This window comes from Lepisosteus oculatus, chromosome 2, assembly GCF_040954835.1.
Source record: "Lepisosteus oculatus isolate fLepOcu1 chromosome 2, fLepOcu1.hap2, whole genome shotgun sequence".
In the NCBI taxonomy this organism is placed as follows: Eukaryota; Metazoa; Chordata; class Actinopteri; order Semionotiformes; family Lepisosteidae; genus Lepisosteus; species Lepisosteus oculatus.
Genome location: NC_090697.1, coordinates 24,094,424 through 24,115,975, shown reverse-complemented (window position 1 = coordinate 24,115,975; position 21,552 = coordinate 24,094,424). Strand labels below are relative to the sequence as shown.

Sequence of the window (21,552 nt, the reverse complement as noted above, 5' to 3'; positions counted from 1 at the left end):
TATCCACTGTCTTGGAATATAACATAAGAATTGTTATTGTGTGGTTTTAATAATGCATGCGCATTTTAAGACATGAGGAGCATTCTAAATTTAGAACAGGCTGGAAAACATACTTCTGTTGGACAATCAGTGGGTGCTAGCAAAGGGAGTGTCACATTATTAATTAACAGCACTTACTAAGTGTTAAAAGCACCACAGATGTTTATATATTTTGGTACTGCAAGTATCATCATGTATTCAGTCCATCTTTAAAAAATTCACATGCTAAACATTCATCAACATAAAACAGTTAATTTCATTTCTGCTTAACCCTGTCATCTGTCAAGCATAAACAAAATCTTTATAATTCTTTTTTTAAAAAGAAAATGTATCCTTGGCTACTAGTTAACCTATAGCTTAGTCCAGTGGTTCTCAAACTGTTTGGACCAAGTACCACCCCTAATCCAACCAAAGCATCCAAGTACCACCTACAAGTCATCATCTCATAGGAACCCCAGAAATTCTCAATGACCAACATGAGCGCGCGTGCACACACTCACATACACATATAATAAATATAATAACAATAAACTTTGTTTGATATATTAAAATATGGCTTCTCAAAGTGTTTTACAGAAAAAAAAACAACACACAAAAATAAAAAGCACCATTTCAGTGAGAGGGGTGAGCCTGTTTAGTCGAGCAAAGCAGACGTGAATTAATTTTTTGAGCCTTGATACAATTCACAACAGTCTAACAGATTTTAAATCGTCAGGCATTTTCTTGACGGCAAAGGTCTCGCGGTGGATGTTGCAATGAAACCATTAATTTCTGGAGTAACCTCTCTAATTCGTGCAACTACACCGCTGTGTCGGCTTGTCATTGCTCTATCACCGTCTGTACAAACTCCGACACATTTTATCCAGTCGATGCCATTCTCTTCGATAAATTCATTCAGAAGCTGAAATGCGTGTTCTCCTGTAGTTCCTGTTGGTAGCGGCTTACAGAACAGAAAGTCCTCACGGGACGTTCCCTCAAACTCATATCTAACGTAAACGAGCAAATTGGCCAAATCGACTACAGACTCATCTAATTGCATTGAAAAACATCTGCTCATCTTAACGCGCTCTGTCAGCGTACTTTTGATATAATCCTTCATTTCAATAATTCTATGAATGACTGTGTCTTTCAGGGGGGGCAGCAGGTCGAGCTGTTCAGCAGCTTTTTCTCCACACATAATAGTGTGGGGCTTACCTGCTTTAGCAATCTGCAAGCTTGCATTTTTCCACGTTTCCGTTTTTATTTCAGTGTTTATTTTAATTATTTTTATTTTTTATTTCATGCGCATGGGAAAGAAACAGAGACGCTCTGTGTATTTTTCTCAAATTAACTTAGAACAGTTCTTAAATATTTTTCTGTTATTTTTCACGGTTTCCTGTGCTCACAAGATTACCTGCGTTCGTAGCACGCATTTCTATGCATTCCTGTGTTTACAACGTTGGCATTGTTCCAAAATCACGCACATTCTCCTTTCTCCCTATTTGCTGGAGATACAGTAGCTTTTTTTAAATACAATTGGTCACTTGCGTCCGTAGCACGCATTCCTATAGAGTGGTATAGAATTACAGAGTATCTCTTGTGTCCACTGAAGTATAAGCGCGCACTGTATCGTAGTACGTAGGCTGTGTATTCAACACGTATAAAAATACAAAATATGAAAACCCGTCCCGATTTTTTCAGCGCACACGACACAGTTCCAGGGTCATTTGGCGTACCACCTGGCGGCACGCCACGTACCACTGCAGGTATGCGTACCACAGTTTGAGAACCACTGGCTTAGTCTATAGACAAGAGTTTACAAGAAACCCTCTTCAGGCTCCATGACAAATTCCCAATGATCAGCAACTTGGGTGGATGGAAACTGCCCCCTTTCCAGTTCAGGAAACTGAACTGAAACCAGCATACTGATCTCCTTATATATTGCCAAGCCAACTGGGAGAAAACTAAAGAAGATTTAAAAGCTACTACTCTTGCAATGTCTGATGCCCCCATCAAGGCACAGGGCTACACAGATCACCTCCTACGCTAAGCCTGTAATCAGAAGTAGCTTTTGTCTCTAAACAAATCTCACTGGGACAGGCCGAGTCAGCCAGGGACAGCCGATTCTGATGCGCTTGATCCGAGGGGATGATTTATGTGCCTGACTAATGAAAAAAGGGATCTCTGATTGAGCTCCAGCAGTGCATTTCTGAAATGATGTGTTTTTGGATACTCTCCAATATTAATGTGCTCAGTACTAAGCACATACAAATTCTGTGACTTATGACTTGCGACTTGCTGGGTACACACCGTACTAAATAAAATGGAAAAGCACTGCCCCCACAGTGTATCAAATTTAATTAGTGGAAGAGATGTTCGGCAAAAAAAAGGAGGAAAATGCCCTTTTTCCATCCAAATGCAGGTCAATCCTCTGACCTGCACACCTGCCTCCACGGTCTTAAAGAGGCGAGTAGGAGCAGCCATGCCTACTGGCTGAACCCATTCTTACAGTTATCCTTGCTGATTAACACTCCACACAATCAGCAGTACTGTATGAGCTGCTCCATCATGCCTTAAATTCCAAATCAGCTCCAACAGCCTGGCTCACTCAAACCAACAAGTGTGCCTTCAAAGACGGCAAACATCACATAGATGAAGTATTGATCGTACAAGGCAGACGGTGTGATGTGCTGGACCTGACCCTGGAGGACACCGGTGGTACGGAATGCATGCTGTCGGGTGATCAATGAAAGGATCAGTTTTAAACAACATTATTAACGGAATAAAATATTCCATTCCATTTCTGGCGAGGAATCAGCATGCTCCATTTGATTCATCGCGCCTCCTCCAGAATCCTTCTTTTTCGGCATTTATCTAATGGGAAAGCCTAAGACAGCTTCACAATTAAAACATCAAGCACATCCAAAATACATTTATGGGCAGTGAGAGTGCCACTGTTTTTTGCAGTCTAAAGACATATTTTCATTTACACATATATTTGACTTATACAAAGTGCAGTGAGGCTAAAACCTCCAGCAATATTAGCATTGATGTAGTGTTGCCCATCTTCTCCTCCCAGTCCAAGTCTGAAGTCAGTCAGGCAGTAGCCAGTCTGAGAAAACTCTAAATAACCTTCTGAGCTCCAGGTCATGAGGGTAACTAGTATTTTCTGCCTCAGGTAAATGGAGTCACAGAAGCACATTGAATGGAACCCAACACCAAGATGTATTTAAGATGTAAATTAAAAATCCTTAATAAGTATCCCAATAAGTTATTTGTAAAAACAGACACCTGTTGGATTTGGGACTGGGAAGAGTTAAAAATGAATTATATATGTTAACAGGCTATTTTGAAGTCCAATCTGGATAGGTGTGTCAAAGGCTGCATTATTTTCTCATTTAAAAATGAAATGTTGTATGCATCTTAGTGATCACACTGCCACAGAAGTTTCGATTTCATAAACAAAAGCAAAGTGCATGTACTTTTCACTATTTTTGTCATCCTACTGCACATACTGTACTGTCCATAACACCCCAATGTCACTACAGGGATCCAGCTTTTCTGCACATACAGCACAGTGAACTTTACTTTTCGGTTTGCCTCTGGGAACAACATTTGTCAATCACTTTAGAAAATAAATGCCGGTTTACACTCATTTAGTAAGCAAAACAATTAACTCTTCATCAGTCTTGTATAAGTCTTTGACACGCTCACTTATAGGTAATACATGCTACTAAACTTCAGTTAAAAGACGTGTTCATGTGTGCAAATTAATTTATAAATGCTCTTATGTAGCCAGTCGGCAAGCAAAATGTGTATAAGTTAATGAAATAATGAATTTTTAAAATGGTTTGAAGAGCTATTCAAAATAAAAAAAAACAAACTCAGACGCGTTCCAAAAACTTTGACTCTCATGCGGATGTAAGGAAAGCTGTACCGTCTTGTTCACCCAGCTGTGGTTTAGGTGGGTAACTGACAATTCACGCCACGGAATTCAACTTAAAGCAGTATCTTTATAAAGATATAGGCATTTTATGGAAGAGCATCTGGAAAAAAAAGCTAACTTTCAGCAAAAATATGCACAGGTGGTTAGCAGATGCTGCCCTTCAAGTAGCACTACAATAACTCTGTGGAGAACACTGCAAAGGCATGACCATAAATTAATGACTTGGGATGTTATGTGTACAAAATTAAGTTTACCCTTCTTCACTCAAAAATTATGGACATGCTCATTTTTTTTCAGAAGTACAGGGCACTCAATTCTTAATTCATACTTAATTCTAAGATATGAGAAGTGAGCACCCTCAAAATGTATTCACACACCATTTATTTCCTGCAACTATTAGGCTTTCATCAGGGAGGTTTAAAAGCTATAATGCTTTTGTCAACTATTAAATCTTTTCTTGTGCAAATTAAAATAATAATTTGTAGATACTTTTGGTGTGCAATGGCATTTTGATTCTAAAGGCATAAAAAGAAATGACCATTCTTTATATACCAAACACTTTCTCAATTTGACTATAAAACACCTGGTATCCCACTTTAAAACATTTAAATTAAGAATATAAAAACATATTTGGATTTTTTACAAAGAAATATATTACCTTAAATATTTTTTTCTAAGACATAATTCAGATACTGTCGTGATGGACCTCTGCAAAGCGATTCTCATCCTTCCCCAGGTCACAACTGACCCTGGGGACTGAAAAGAACGGTATCTGCTCTTCGTTAAGCATGGCATTGTGTGCATGGAAGCAACACATTAGAAAGCAATCTTAGCATTACTTCTAGCACCAAGAGATATTCTGTGTAACTGCAGTGTCACTGAAGTGAACTAGGAACATTTACAATAATGAAGTTTTAATAGTTTTGAATTGCTAGGGTAACAGAACTGACAATACACAAAGACACGAGGTAACCCATAAGCCTGCTGTTTTTTTTTTGCACCAGACGAGTTCTTCATCACAAGCTATTTTTTTTTTACATTTTCTACTAAAGTCCTTTTTAAGTGTGCTTTCATCTTTTAAAAGCTGAATGAAATGTATAAATGATATGAGTCCTGTGATAACTGGACAGTCTCAGGCCTGGTCTCTTTCAGGTATGCTAGTAGACTTACGCAGAAGGAAAAACTTACTCACTGTGGAGTGCGGGAGTGTCCTGTACAGTGTGTCTCCGTGTCTGGTCATCATCAATTGATTACCTTTTCAGAACAACTTGTAAATAAGGGAGCATATTTTTACTTAGCAAGTTGAAGAGAGATTGCAAGCTTTGTGTGCTGATGTTTTTGGATATAACACACTTCAGGATATTTTTTAAATCAAGGACTCAATGCAGAAAAAAAGTCTAAACCAGCAAGCAGATGAGTTATAGGCACTGATTAACAACACTGGTGTTTCAGGGCCCAGATGGAAAGAAACCCAGCTGACACTGGACTACTCCAGAATCAGGACTGACAACCACTCACCAGGATATTGTGTGTGAATAATGGGTTTCTTGAACATAAGGTTACAAAGCAGAGGAAGCCATTCAGACCACCTTGACTGTTTGGCTGTACAGTATGTCCTACGTACAGTTGTTGTAAATAGTAACTATCTATCCAGGGATCTTATCCAGCAGCAGCTTCAGGGATCCCAGGGAATCAAGCGTCAACAAGAAGTGTTTTCCAGAACACTGTGACTAAACCCCATCTTAATCACCTTAATTCACCTTGTGTCCCGAGGTCCTGGATTCAGCACTTGTTTTGAAGTCGTCCCCTGTGTTGACGTTTAAAGCATTTCAAGTCCCCTTGTAGCCTCCACAAAGTCTCCTCTATTCAAGGCTAAAGATTTCCTTTAACATGTCTGTGTTAAGTGCTGAACACAGCTGAACACTGATCTCAGCTGGACTGATTCCAGAGCACCACTGTTCAGTTTTGTAATGCAGTGATCACATGCTAATTTTATCATAATTTTCCTTGACTAGATTTTCCAAAATATATCATAGCATGATATGACTGTCCTTTTTATTGTGCCACCACACTATCTGGATGGGGACAATGAACAGTAGTGGAAGTAATTGGAAAGCTGTGGGTTCGAGTCCTCACTGCACCGCTGTTGTACTCCCGAGAAAGGTAATTTACAGTACCTCAGCCTTATAGTCCACCCAGCTGTAATAACGAGAACTCATGTGACAGGAGGGGAACCCTTTAATGAAACAGCATCCCATTCTGAAAGAAGGCAGAGCAATAAGCCGACAATATGGACTTTCTTCTTTAAAACTGTCCAGACGAGGACATTGAGGTGGTCACATAAACGTGTAAGCAATTTTATTAAGGAACTTCCTGAAGCTCAGTACCACCCAATAAATGCATGGCGCTGTGGCTCATCGTGTAGCGTGCTGGTCTGCGGGCGGTGAGAGTCCGGGTTCAAATCCCCAGACTAATGTGCGGTCAGTGCAGACCTGGGTTCAAGCCCACAAAGAAAAGCTTTCATCAATTTCCCTACGGGATTAATAAAGTATTATCTATCTATCTAAATGTATTTCCAATGTTTATTCTTACCACCTTTACATAGTACCTTGCGCTTGTCTACATCATTTGCACAGGTGCAGTTTGCAACAACCTGATGCCATTAAGCACCAGTAAGGTTTTTACTCAGCCCTAGCTTTGTGTAAAAATTGGTTGTAGAAAACCGAGACCAAGCACAGTTTTGGTATAGACTTTTTGCCTACTGTAAAGTTTCTTTACTTACTGTTTCTTCTTGCTGTACAATGAGTTACATGCACAAAAAGAATTCCCCCACTACACACCAACTTATCAACGACAGAACTAGCTCCAGTTCGCTGAGTGAGCCATCTTAAGTACATAAGGCTGAAAACGCAACCAACCATACAGAGGTCGATGAAGAGGGTCCCGCTCTAAGACACTGGGCTTTGTGTAAAGAGGAGTTTGAGGATCGCTGAGATGGCAAACAGTTAAGACAAGTAATGCCAGACTCCCAGCAGGGAAGTCAAACAGAGCCACTGCCAGCTTGCACATAACACTGGGCAGACAGAACACTGCAGAGCTTCAGCGTGGATCAACAATGATGTATCTGGCATGGAAACATTAAAATCTAGATCTACAGAATGCGTGGCATGAAGTGACTTAACCCATTTGCTGGACAAGAGGAAGGAACTACAAGGAAACAACAGTCGGGTGCCACAGAGCACGCTCACATCTTGCAGCGAAATGTCGGTCAACTTTAAAAAATGAGCTCTGTGAAATTGCCTCAGCCCTGGTAACCTTCACAAGGCTCAAATGCCCTTCTCCAAATGCAGTTTTCTTTGTGACAGAACAGGGCTTGTGCGTGAGATCACCCACAGCATGTTTGCAAGGATAACCCTGTATTTCATGCCCTGTGCAAAAAAAAAAAATATACAGACATAGAGGACAAGATAGATGCATCTGAAAGCTTCTGTAAAACAATATGTTACGGTACAAGGATATGGTAAAACAACAACTAATGAAGCTTTAAAAAACACATCCTGAGAATTTCAATCCATCTGTGCAGAAATGGCACATTTGTGGTTGGACACGTGAACTGCATAGATAGAAAAACGTGCAGTACATCTTACTTCTGATTAACTAAACACAGTACATCTCAGTGACATCATTATCCCCAATTGACTGTGAACATGTTCAATTTCAGGCCCAGCCTGTCTACAAGAAACTGTTAAATTTAAATGAGCATGCACAGAAAACAATAAGATGATAAATGATGCATGCAAGGAGCCGTCAGATTCTAATGAATGCAATTAGGAAAGCATGAAATTCTGATGAATATAAAGTAGGAATTATTACCTTATGCTGTATATGAAAAAATTAAAAGTACAAGTATTGCTAGGAGGCAAGTTACAAACTAAGATATCTGTTGTCTTAGGATTTATTTCTAAGTGGAAAACATAACTTAAGAAGCAAGATAAAGGATGCTGAAAATATGTAGTTCATCTATTTTCTTCACTCATTTGAATTGTTGGCATGATTTTGCACAACTCTTTGTTAGGTGATTCATTCCCATCTGTTACAATCGTATTGTATATGTGCACTGGAGTTTTGAGATTAGGACTTAATAAAAATGTTACTCTATTCGATCGTTGGAAAGCAAGAAATGAAAAATGCACTGCTTTGACAACAATCAGTTTGAATTCCAAAGGCTCTTAATTTTTTTTCAGTCAAGAAAAAGAAATGACAGATCAAAATACATAAAGGGTACTAAAAATATGTACTCGAGGACTGTACTTCTGTGGTAAACAAGTCAAAGTGCTGCTATACAAAACAAGTACAATGATATCTGCAGGGTTTTAATACGAGGAGATAGTTTATTTTTGCAATTAGCCTTTGAATATTTAATTTTGAACATTCCTGCAAGAACACGCAAAACTGGGGAAGGAGGGGGCTGTAAAAATGAGACTCTCTCTGCTGGAAATGGTAACACTTACAGAGTGTGTTGATTTGTTAATTGAAAAGCACATTTCAGAAAATCACAATCAAGAACCTTTTAGAAGAGTTAGGCACACTCCCTTCTGTTGAGTGGCCTGCTCTAATCTACAGCTCTTTCTAAGCTCTCATGTAGTGATGCATGAATACCAAATAAGCAGATACTTTTGGGTCTAAAAGACAGGGACCTCTCATCTAAGCTATCCCTGCAGAAGTAAAACTATCAACCAACCTGCATGTAGCTTAAGAACAGAAGCAACATTACCAACAAAGGAGGCAATTCAGCCCATCTTGTTCATTCCACTGCTACCATCCAGGCTTGGTCACATAGTCCTGACACCCACTACTCTTTGTGTAAAAAACTTTCCTATCTCCTCTCTGATTTAGTATTTCTCCGTATATTTCCGCTTAGTTTGTGCCTCACTGTTGATTTCCTTAGTGTTAATATCAATGCCTAGGATGATTTTGAATGCAGGTATAAACAACTATGTTATTTGTAACACCTTTGTTTCTCCACGACGGCAGGCAAGCTGAAGCAGTGCAGTAGGCTACACACATCAGGAAGAAGTATACAATTCATTAGATAGATATTATGCAATTTACAACACCTAAGCATAACAGGAGCAATAACAGAAAGAACACATTGAGCTAGCGTATAACAGCTCCCACAAAAAAGCTTTATGGCACTATAATGTATGTGAAAATAAGCTAAATTCTAACCCCAACTAAGCAAACATAACAGTGATCATTACCAGGTTTGGCACGGCTTATACCCATGATAACATTAATGCAACATACTAAATCAAGATCACCAGTACCCCAGGGAGCAGTATAATGAAAACCACAAGGGTTGTGGAAGTAAGAAAAACTACCCAGGCATATTGTTGAAGCTGACACCCTGATGTCTTTCAAGAAACAGCTGGAAGAGATCCTTGGATCAATTAATTAACAACCAAACAGGCTATATCCTCTCATTTGTAAGTTTTCGTACGTCTTAAGTAGTGACTAATAGCACCTTTTAACACCTGTTCATGTTTGACAGATTCCATTACATTGCAGTGAAACCATTACCTCAGCTTAATCTGCCGATATCTTAGGAAATTCTCCAGCATCAACAATACATTTTGAAAGAATTCGAAGCTTGATCATCATTTTGCAATTTTCAAAATGTTTTGGTAATGTTTACTTTAAAAAGGTTAAGAAACTGCCATAATTTCCACATAAACTATACAATGTAATATAACAACATATATAATATTTTACAACCGTACGTGCAAACAGCATTATAGGTATGCAGATATTCATAGGGGTTTATAAAGAGACAGTATTAGCCCTAAGTTAAAAGCAGAACTCACTGCAGAAAACAATAAGGTGAAAATCACTATTAAGTACTTGAGAACTGACAAGGACTTTAAGCAGATGCAGCTCAGATGGTGGCTCTGAAATAATTGTCATACATTTTCTCTGCAAGTTGTTTTATCATATCGTGTAGCGTTTATTAATTTGTATTTTTCTTTTGCTTCAATCAAGTATTTACCAATATTTCTGAAGAAACTGAAGACATTTAATGAATTTCTTTTGCAACAGCTATAAGCCTCCCTTCCCGGATAAGGGTATAAACTAAGCAAATAATACAGTCAGGTCTCTATCACACACCAAACAGTGTTCATCATTTGCTATATACAGAAAATGGATACTTGTGAGGGGTTAATAATAAAAATGGGGACCTTGAAAAGTATATGCACACCCAGTATGTGCCTAAGCTTTGCTCATTAGCTTAATCACCAACTACCATTAGTTGTTGACATATGCAGCTGTGTGCTATAAAAAGCTGCCAACTGTCATCTTTATAACATGAAAAAAGGCATAATCGTAGGACAAAAAGGATTAAACAAAATAATCCTAAAAATTCATTTTCTGTGGACAGTCATAAATATGGAAATATGGATCTTGAAGCCTGGTAACACTGCAAAACCAACTGAACCTCAAAAGGACATTTGGTTGAAAAGTTTCTTGCAAACAGATCACCACCCCATTGCAAATGACAAATAACTTGAAACCAGGTAATCTCAAAACACTCACATCCCTGCAAATTTTAAAAGTAATGCAATCTAAGTGGGGATGTATTATCCACTTTGTAGCTTTTCTGTAATGAAAAACTTTTTTTTCAGCCCATCCCCCACACAGGCAGATTTCCTAGTAAACAGAGGAATTAGCTTCTTAAAACCTACAAAGATCTGTAAGGGGCTAAAACTCTGCTACTTCTGCAGTGCTTGCAATCACAAAGAAGTGGGATACGTGTACTGTGCACTGGCAAACACTCTGCCATTTGACCAAAATTCAGCAAATTTTTCATCTTAGGTGTGCAGTTGGCAACATTTAGTCTTTAGTCACCCACAAAGCTTCCGGCTAAGGCTCTATGATCTAGTGCACAGATAAATACAGTATTGTCATCGATTTAAAGAAAATGGGATTCCAGTTCCCAGCCTTAAGAGAAAATAAATTCAGCAGAACTACACTAGCTTCCTCCTTTAGTTGTATTGATCTACAAATGACAACTTTCCAGATTAAACACCTAAAATGATTAAGCAAAAACAGATTAGATTTAAACCGCTCATCCACGATTCACAGCAGCTGGATTGGTTTTTCTATAAGCTTTCTTGCATTTTCAATTGCTTACCTTAGCTCTCTTAAGAAAAGGCTAGGACACCGTGAACATCATTTAGCCTCTTCATTTTGATCACGTAGGAAAGGGATACAAAATGTTGCATTTAAAACCCATCATTAATAAAAAAGTACAATTTTGGGGGAAAAAAATATTTCTCATTCAGTTTCAAATTAGATTTAACATGCTTTGCTGATTAAAGGTGTCGCCTTCAGACAGTTCTTATTATAAGACAAGAATGCAAGCACATTTCTCTCTAAAGGTTAATCATGGTGAAGAGAAAGTGTGCTGAAGAACAATCAATCTGCAATGATCCACTGTTCCAGGGCCTCGATGTGAAACACAGATACAAAGTAATCCCATCACTGAAGGGAATGTTACGTTTGTCTAATCGCAGCAAACCAGCACTCAGTGTTAAATTTACCGAGTGTGTTCTCTGTAATAATGCATAAATTAGCAATCTACTAATCTGGAAACCTTTGAGATAGAAACAGTGGGGGGTGATTTTCATTTTTTTTTTCCTAACAGAAAAAGAACAGCACATCAAAATTCGAGTCCAACAAATTTAAAAAAAAAGTAATTTGTACGAACATACTGCAGGGCACGAACCTATTAGCATCTTCAGCTTTTGTGAACCCACCAGTGAAGTACTTGGCAAAAGATGCCATTTTATTTGTACCAGAAATGAACTTGAGATGGAAACAAAGGAAGCTTGCCCATACACCGGTACTCAGTGTATCAATCAATGTGAATGGAAACATTCTAAGCAAGAGGGAGGTTCTGGTTTCTAGCAGTTCAATAATCCAAGCTCTAAGCAAGATGCTTGCTGACAGCACAGCAAATATTGCAACTTTGAACAAAGATCTTCCCCCAAATCTACCTTCTAGAAACAATAACAACAATGGCTAGACTCCGCACTAGCGTAAGACGAGATAACTGGTTGAACTAAAAACAACTTATTTGGATTCTTTGTTTCACTTTCTTTCAACGCTGAATTCAGACCCCTGCCAAGTGATTTTTCACAGGCCATGGAGAGATCCTACAGGTTTTCTGACTTCTCTATTTTCCAGAAGGGCAATCTCCTTTCTTCCAATAATTTATCTAGACCAGGACAGGAGGACAGTCTGTATGTGCTCATACAAACCTATTACATAGTTTTAATATTTCCTCAGTTGACGTCAACCCCAACACAAGCCCAAGAACTTGGAAGTTTTATCACACAACGAGTTGGTCCCCACAACATTTGAACACCTGTATATTTATTCTAGAAAATGATGTTGTAAAGTGTCACACCGCCGTTTTTAATACTTCCAAGAAAAACCATCATTATGGTCAGTTTAAAAATCTCCTGCTGTTTTTTCTCTTCTTCTTAATTAAAAAAGGGCAGTGAACTTGGTGGGGCAAGAAAATCACTTAAGATTTTGACCCAGTGCACAATGGCTAAAGGAGACACACGGAGGAAGTAAGTAAATGCTCCATTCTCCCCGATGCTCAAAAGCACTTAAATAATTAAGAATTAGCTGAACCAAAAAACAGCAGTGGCAGTGACACAGAAGGGCTGTGCGTGCCTGGAGCTTACAATTTTGTTATTGCATAACCTTTTTAGAATATGGTTCAGTAGTGCAATACTGCTGATTCAATTGGTCATTCTAAAGAACTATTCAAGCCAATGTAACTCTAGTGTATGTAAGGAAAGAGCAATGGGGAAGCACTGTGTGGGGACACTGGCGTCAGTTCTGTGAAAAGGGAGATTTATCCTAGCACTTAATTTGCAAATTCAGTTACTACTCAAAGATGCAAATAACGTTTCTTGATTAAAATAAACACTTATAGTCACTTAAAAGATAAATGTTACTGGGTGGCATTCATCAGTCAACATCTAGCATTCCAGTTTGATGACAATGACTTTTTCCTCGAGGTGATCCAAATCTGATATCCAGGATGGGTACACCGATTGTTTTAAGAGGAAGGCAGCCTTACTGACAGTAGAAATTAAAACTACATTCAGTCTGTCAACACGTCAATGGAAAGTGGAGAAATTCTATAAGGTAACAGACAAAACCATAGTGCTGTCCAACCTGGCGCACTACGAAAAGACTAGCGCAATCCTTCATTTGAAATGAAAGGGACTTTCTGCAGATCTAACTGCACATCGCATGCCTCTTGCTGACAGGACTGCAACGTCTGCTGCTAGCAGTAGTCACCGAATATTTTCTTTTCGGGGAGAGCAGCAGACTGCAGGAGGAAACCATCAGCTGTGTAGAAGATGACAGGGGGAATTCAGGAAGGCTCAGAATCCGTTTGATACCAGCGTTTCAATACGCCGATACCAATATGTAGAAAGGCTGGGGGAGCTTAAAGAAAACCGGGCTGCTACAATTCATGCAAAACCTACAAGTGAAGAAAAAGGCTGTCATTACACCAGACATGTAGGCAGCTCTGAACGTGAAGTCATATGTAACCGTTACATGCCATTGCATCGAGGATCAAGAAGGTGGTGTTTTACAAGCTCACAGTTTCCAAGAGACTGACGCTACATCGATGTTTGTAGAGCATATATAGAATGAAATGGGTGGCACTGGATTTGACAGCCCAAGTAGTTGAAATTGTTAATACTTAATTATCCAAGCATGAAAATACCGCACTCAAGATTCCCAGTCCTATGTGAAACGCCAGCATATCCACTGATATTGTTTCCTCTCATGTGGCAGAATCAATCTGAACAATTTCCAAAAGGATAAGCAATTCAGAAACAAGATTAGGCAACCATTAGCTCTGACCATACATATGATCTTGGGTTTATTTCATTTCTAAAAGCTACACTGGCCTCCTATTGTCATAAATATATGATAAACTATATACAAAGCTCTGACAGGAACAGAATTACATAAGAAAGAACTATATACAAGTACGAAACATACAAAAATGTGGTTCTGACACATGGCAAAAAAACAGCAACGACGAACAGCACATCTGCCCTCTTCAGTCCTTGGCAACTATTAGTGCATCCAAATTTTAGGAAGATTTGTATCACATGCACAGACAGATGTTTATTAGCAGACTTTCAAAATTCAACAGATGTGTAAAAGTCACTGGCTTTTACAATTTGATTTAAGCTCTCCATAAGAAATAAAAGAATCTGAGCTGGAGAAGCAACTGGGAGAAAAAGAAAAACAGAGCACTTAAGTTATTTAGCTCACTGTAAATTATATCAGCACAGTTGAGAGTAAAAACTGAATAACATGCCCTTGGTTCTCCACAAAGGACATTTTTAGACACTCACTTTCCACTCACTTTGCATATCCACGTTACTAGTTCACATCTGTAATGAAGCTCTGTTCAAAAGGATCAAATGATTCTTTCTTGAAAGCATAGTGAGTCAACCATCCATTCACAGAAAGCATTTGAGCCTTACTGAATCTTTTAATTATCATGCCAATATGGTATTCACGTTATTTAAGAACTGTTTTTACCTAAGCAATATCTTCCAGAGAAACTGGCTATCCACTTAATTGCTCCAGTATTAACATTTTTAAATGCCATATCTAGGACAAAAACTTATGTTTAAAATTATGCAGCAGATCAAGACGGAAATCCACAATGAAACAGAATGTCGGATATAGAGCCATAAACTTCATATAGCAGTTTGGGCCCCAATCTTCTAGCAGGGAAGCTTGTCGAAGATACCTAGAAGCGCTTCCTATTTGTGATCTTTAATGAATTCCATTTTAGCTTTTAAGTGTGACCCTGTTAAACCTTTCTGTATCCATTTGATATTCTAATATGATTACTCAGTGCCAGTAGGTGTCGCTGTCACTTGATCTACTGTTAGATAGATCTACTGTGCCATGTGTCAGTTTCGATCTGGGAACCTTCATGATGAAAGGCACTATATAAATACAAGGACTTATTATAATTTTAAAGAGCATGCATGAATTAGAACTCATGGTTCCACTTCCTAAGCACTGTGAAGAACAAATTAATAGTCATATCCATTTTGGCACAGTATAGAAAGTACTTTTTTCTTTTCATTTTGATGGTACTCAAGAACCAGCCATTCCCTTTGTGACTTAAATCTAATAACAAGGTAGTTTGAAATCAGAAATATTAATTTAATGTTTTCTTAAGCATTAACATTTTCACAATTTTACTTTTTAATTTGGACAAATACATGGAACCTAAATACGTTTGCCTATTAATAAAAGTAACATTGAGGCTTTTGGTCTCGTCTCTGAGGAATATCATTTTTCTTATTATTAGGATTGGAAACATGCCTTGTATCAGAATATGGAAGGTACAGGGAAAAAAGCATTTAAACTAAAATCATCAATAAAATTAGGTTTAACATATAGGCCATATAATTTACATATAGGCCAAAGCACAGAATACATACTGTAATAAACACCCTAAAATATTAAAATGATCTGCGTGTCATTATTAACTTAATATTAATCTTTTTGCACTCTTACCTAGCATAAATACATGAATCACCTAGCAGTTCACAATGTACAGTGGCTGTGGAAGACTGAACATAGAAATCCATAAACCTGAATAATTCCAGTATTAATTTAAACATTGGACTATCTAAAAGTGTCCTGTGTTGTAATTTATTAAGCAGGGTGCTGGTGGTAAGTCTTCTTGATGTGATAATGAAATTTCTTCTGAAACATAACAAAAGCACAAAGGAAGCAGAGAGATCATAATAGTTTTTGTCATGTTTTGTTACCTTGAAGGGCATAAGAGAAAAGAAAAATGGCTTTAATCACACAATGAGATATTTAGGAATGAAAGGCACTTGTGTGTGTGTAAAATAAAGGAGCTGTTAAAAAAAGTCATAAAGAAACTTTGTGAATTTATATTGTTTTCACAAAGACCAACCTAATACAGGCATTTCTTTTTTCTTCCTACATAAACAGCACATGATGAGAAAATAATTAGGACACATGGTGCCTGCAACTCAGTAAAACGTTAGGCCAAAACATCTTGCCTGAAACCCCCAACCCTTAGAAATGCCATATTAGAAATGTGTACCACCAGGTCTGGTTTCATAAACCTGAGTCGACTTGGATCCCAGGGAAAGAGAAGCTGCATTCCTAAGTCAAGGCTCGTCTAATTAAAACATAAAATTTAACACAGGCACTACAATCTAGAGGCTCAGAACCATGCTTGAAACCACAGCTCTGCCAGCAGCACAGAGCTACAACCTCTGGGGGCAGAACTGTACCCTCTGCCAGCTGGCACCTCAGCTGCAGACCTGTGAAACTGGATCTGAACACGAAGATACGAATCAGGGAGGCTAAAAAGGATATTTTAGAAACACTGTCACATGCTCTCTGAAATCGTTATAAGGACTCTAAATATCTAACTATGCTTTGTTTATTTAGTATATTTTAACTACTTGATGATATGCATCTCATTTAGATTTACGGAAAAATTTTACTCCCAAGCAAATGGTATTTAATATTTCCAAACGATACCACCAAGAGTCTGTTGAGCTGATTTGGTCACAGACCGCATACAGTTAATACCTCAAAGGCATTTGCAACTAAATACGGACTTTTACACTCTGAAATGTGAACCGTGTCCCAATACTCATGGACAGTAAGTTGATTAATACTCAGTAACAGTAAAGTAAGGTTTTGGTCTAATATTATTAAAAGTACACAAGGAATTACCCAAAAAATAAAACCTATTTGTCCGTGTAAACATCTCAAGAGAATGTAGAAGGAAAATAAAAGTCGCAATGTGCAATACAGTTTTTTATTTTCAGTGGAACCAAGACTAATACCTCATACAAGTATTCAAAAGAGTGAAACATGGACCTGGGGCGTGTTTAAGAGGAGAGAACCTTTTACCCAAAGACAAAACATGCAAAACATGGAGGCATGCAAAAGCTTGTGGGAGTATAGAACAAGCTACCCACCCCGTTGATGAAGCCAATACTCTGACTACTTTCAAGAAACAGCTGGCAGGAGATTTTCAGATCAATTAACTACTACTAAATGGATGAGCCTAATTGTCTCCGCTCGTTGGGAACTTTTGTTATGTTCGTAGGAATGGTTCATGGAGAAAGAAAGGCTCTCACTGTCTCCCAGAAACCCAACAGAAATCCCAGTACTGCGTTGGCAGCAGTCCAAGAGCCCAGGAATGGCTTCAAATTAGAATGGAACTGTCCGCTCAGCCAAACACGGCTTTCCCAAGTAAACACCTAAGCAGTTCTCTTTTAATCAACCACAACTCTTCAATAAAAGACTTAGAGGGTCAATGAACTCTCAATTTAGCATTCACACTGTTAAGGGATCCAGACAATACAGCTAACGCTGACTTATTACTTGAGACATGCAGCCAGTTGCATTCATTTCTTCTCTAGCTTAAGAGAATGGAAATAGAGAAACTGACATCAATTAATGCTGTGACGAGAACTATAAAGATGCTTCAAAATGACACTAAAACAATACAAACATAGGCAGACCCATTTCAAGTCACAGACTGCAAACATTCTTCTTTTCATGTATCAGTGCACAGTAACAGAAGTTTCATACAGAAGACCCGTTTGTAAGTTATCTTCCATCACTTTAGAGGAGCAAATAGAGAGCCCTGGGGTTTTTCCACTCCTGTTTGGTTACATTTCAATTCGAAGAGGCAGCATAGTATGCTTCTTTTTTATCTGCAAAAGGAAAGCGTGATAAAAGCAGCGCTTGCATTCTGTCGCGCATCCTTTCTTCCAGAGCTGTTTATTACAGCAAATAGGATCTCGTTCATCTCTCAAGTCAAGTGTGCATTATACCATCAAGAGCACACTTCACAGGAATGGTAACCGAGAGATACGCTGTGCCAGCTTACACAAGAAGTCTCATGAGAGACATGCGCCACCTTGTGGTTGATCAAGGTTTTGCCGATTTTCACTCTACACTTGCTCTCCCAAGAGCAACTACTTTTACACCCGATCATCTGCTAAGAATTAAGAAAAAAAATTACAGTAATTTAACCTCATGAACATCAACACCTACCTTGACTATTCAGATGTGATTACGTTTTTCCTGAATAAAACTCAGAAACACTGTTTTATTTCTGCTTTGTTCAATACAGCATGATTTGGTGCTCAACTGAGGTCTCTCACAGGCATTTTTCTATGACTCAATGCCATTTCACTATGGAAGCAACTCTTTTAAAAGGCATGGGTTTTAAACAAGCAACAAAAGCCCTCACATGAATCTAATCTTCATCTTTTTTTTATAAATTTAAAATCACAGCTAGAGTTTACCACTTCCTGTTCAAAGAGGCAAATACTGCACACAAAGCACCAACCTAACAGGGGAGCAGGAGATAAGGAAATAGAGCACACTGAAGACAGAAAACACACCATAAAGATAGAGGTAAGATGCAGAATAATCCAACTCTTCATGCTCAAATGCATTCCAGTATCTAATCTACCTCTAGCTTCTGCGCTGAAATTTTTCACCCACGTACAACTAAAAGAACCCAGATCCAACAGAGCAATGATAGTGATTTTTAGTGGTCTCTGATAGGGCAAAACTCCACAATGCAACTTGCACAAGCTATACTAGGAAATTAAGGATAATTAAGAAACACCTGACTCAAAGCTTTTTCTACAGAAAGCAGAACCAACATTAAAGTCAATGGATCTGGAAACAGGAGTAGTGCTTAAAATATCTGTTCCCCTTTAAAGGTAACAGCACTTATAGATAGGCTGGTATTGAGCTACAGTGTCCGTCTTATTGTCTCTTGGGAACACAAACACATACATATTCTTTCAACGCTACTTTGTAAGTCTCCCTATCAGCTAGGGTACCAGCCAGCTGCCTGGGTGGTATGGGTTGCATGAGAGCCCTCTGTGATATTCTCCATGATTATCTTTCTAAAACACAAAATAGAAGCCCCCATAATGGGATAACATATTGTATTCCTCAAGACTTCACAATAGCATCTCAAACAGGGAAGAAAACATTTCAGCACCACATAATTAATTGGCTGCTGTCCACAAGACAGCCTAGCCTTGTTTATCTTCTTTGGTTTGTTTCTGTCTGCTTTTCCTTTCTGGGGGTGGAAAGAAAGGAGTGTGTGTGTGTGGGGGGGGGGGAGGAGTAAGATTCAAAAGACACCCGATACTGAAAATAAAAATCCAACACAGCCCCGTATGAAAATGCGCCCTGTTAAGTCTCACTGGCTCATGTCACTGTTCCAGTACTCACTATTGCACTTGGTTGACAGGCCTTCTGCTGCGCTTCCTTGTGCGCTCCGAGCTGCCTCTTCCGCGCCAATGCCAGGCCTCTTGGCTGCAGCACTGGGAGGATTCGTTTGTTGTGCTGTCGTCTGAAAGCCTGCATACACAAGATAAGCAACTCCATTTCCATAACGGCATGAACACGCTCTGTGGTGTGCGCACTCCACAACAGCACGAAAGGCAGGCTGGCTCGGCCTGCAGAGACACTCGCGTGCCCCAGTTCAACCAGGGGCAGACAGCAGGGTTACAAACAACTCAGCAGGTTACCTTGCGGGTTACAAAGCAGCTTTGAAGTTCCAGCTCTAAAAACTTCAATTCTAGCTTCAGAGGTTTAGTCCAGATTGATTTGACTAAAGACGCACAGAAAGGTAATTCAGAACCCAAATCCTTATTTAGAAATACACAGAAAGCATGCCTAATGCATCAAAATCGAACACATGCCACACTAGGCTTAAGTCATACATTATAGGTATATGTGCTCAGAAGCTATATGGTCTGCACTAACAGAAAAATTGTCCTAGTCATTTAACAGCCTGGTCAGTTATAGGCTCTTCAAGCTATGAAGTACCAGCGTGAATGAACTTCTTATCCACAGGCACAAGTGTGTTCATGTGCATGAGCACAATTTGCACTGTGTGAAATATACTTCAAACCTACCATCCAAACTGTTCCAAAACATCAAACCCAACAGTGCATGCTTGAAAATACACAACCCATTTTACACGAGTCTGTAGAAATAGTCTCATACCATTAGCATCCCCCATCTGTTACAGTGCATTAGATACCATCAATAAAAGCTTTATGAAGCCATTAAAAAGCTGGTCAAACTGCAGTCCTGAAATATGAGAGTCAATATAGAAACAGAATGAGTTATCAGATATATACGGTTTCAAAATGTGACAATTCCAAATGTGTGCCTCATTGCAAAGAAACTGAGAAGGTCCCTAATCCTTCACAGTCAAAACATGTACAGGGCTGCTCCTCAGATATGACTTTAATATTCATTGTTTTCTGGTGTCTGACTTGAGATGAAGAGTGTGGACACACTGCAGCCCTTGAGAACAAGGAGAATGTCCCACTCTTTTGCACAGACACCCACATCTTTTCATTCTTGTTTTAAACCCCTAACTGTTTAACTTTGCTTCAGTGGGAAAAGGCAAAATAAAGAACTGCAAAGAGTGAAATAACTTTTTTTCTTCTTGAGTCACAAAATTATATTCAGCGGCTCAACTGATTATGGTACCAGACCTTTCAAAAATATTTTTGGGGTAATAGGCCATATTGGTGTAGGGAAATATATTTATCTTATAAATCACTTACCCCTCTTCCTCCTGGATTCCTTGATTTCTTCACACATTCGATTAAATTCTGGATCGAGTTCAGCTGCAAACATTGCATGTGCTGTGTCCTTCAGGGTACAGGCTCTGTGCCGGATTATTTTATCTGCAAGCAGAAACCAGTTTTGTATTTTGTGCTCCCTCTCCTTCAGATAAATTCTCTCCTTTCTGTTATAGAGAAACTTGTGAAATGTGAGCTGTTTGCCCATATTTTTTTGCACATGGTGTATTTGTTTTGAATTATTATTCATTTTCTCTTTGTTTGCAACATTGTCTTCTACAGATATAATTAAAGAAGAAGAAATTCTCTCTGAAATGTTAAATCCCTATTCCTTTGAGAAAGACAATAGAAAAATACTTCAAATACAAGGTTGAATAAACAGAGTTTATATTCTTATAGATAGCTTTTAAATTCTACTGACAGAAAGCATTAAGATCATTCGGTTTTGATGCCTTTAATTTGAAGTAAATAAGATATTCCATCAGTAAGAGGTAAGTGATGGCTAGGTTCTGAGACGGTACAGGAGATCTCTGAAGACATCCTAATGCACAAAATAAATGCAACACCCAGTTCTAAAGGTTTTCATCAAATATTTTAAACTCCAGCATCAAACAAAATCACAGAAAATCTGAATAGCAATACAGATCACACAACTAGGAGAAAGTTTCAGAATGAAAAGTTTTTCTATCAAACTGAAGAATGCTCCCCTGAGCATTAGCAGAATCCTAGTAACATTGACCTGATGAGACCCTAGACCCTCATTATGATTTCTTATTTATTGCACGTCTCCAGTCATTGTTTACATGTCTGCATTGTTTACATTCAAACTGT

At 38.6% G+C, this 21,552-nt stretch overlaps 1 protein-coding gene across 1 annotated transcript in view; it reads right to left on the bottom strand.

Annotated features, from left to right (window-relative positions):
* atad2b (ATPase family AAA domain containing 2B) overlaps window positions 1-21,552 on the bottom strand; it is a 96,989-nt gene that overhangs the window by 26,500 nt on the left and 48,937 nt on the right. The window contains exons 23-24 of the mRNA XM_015351536.2: window positions 20,704-20,826; window positions 19,352-19,480 (exon numbers count right to left, since the gene is read on the bottom strand). Of these exons, the coding sequence (XP_015207022.2) occupies window positions 19,352-19,480; window positions 20,704-20,826 (252 nt within the window). The remainder of the gene's footprint in view (window positions 1-19,351; window positions 19,481-20,703; window positions 20,827-21,552) is intronic.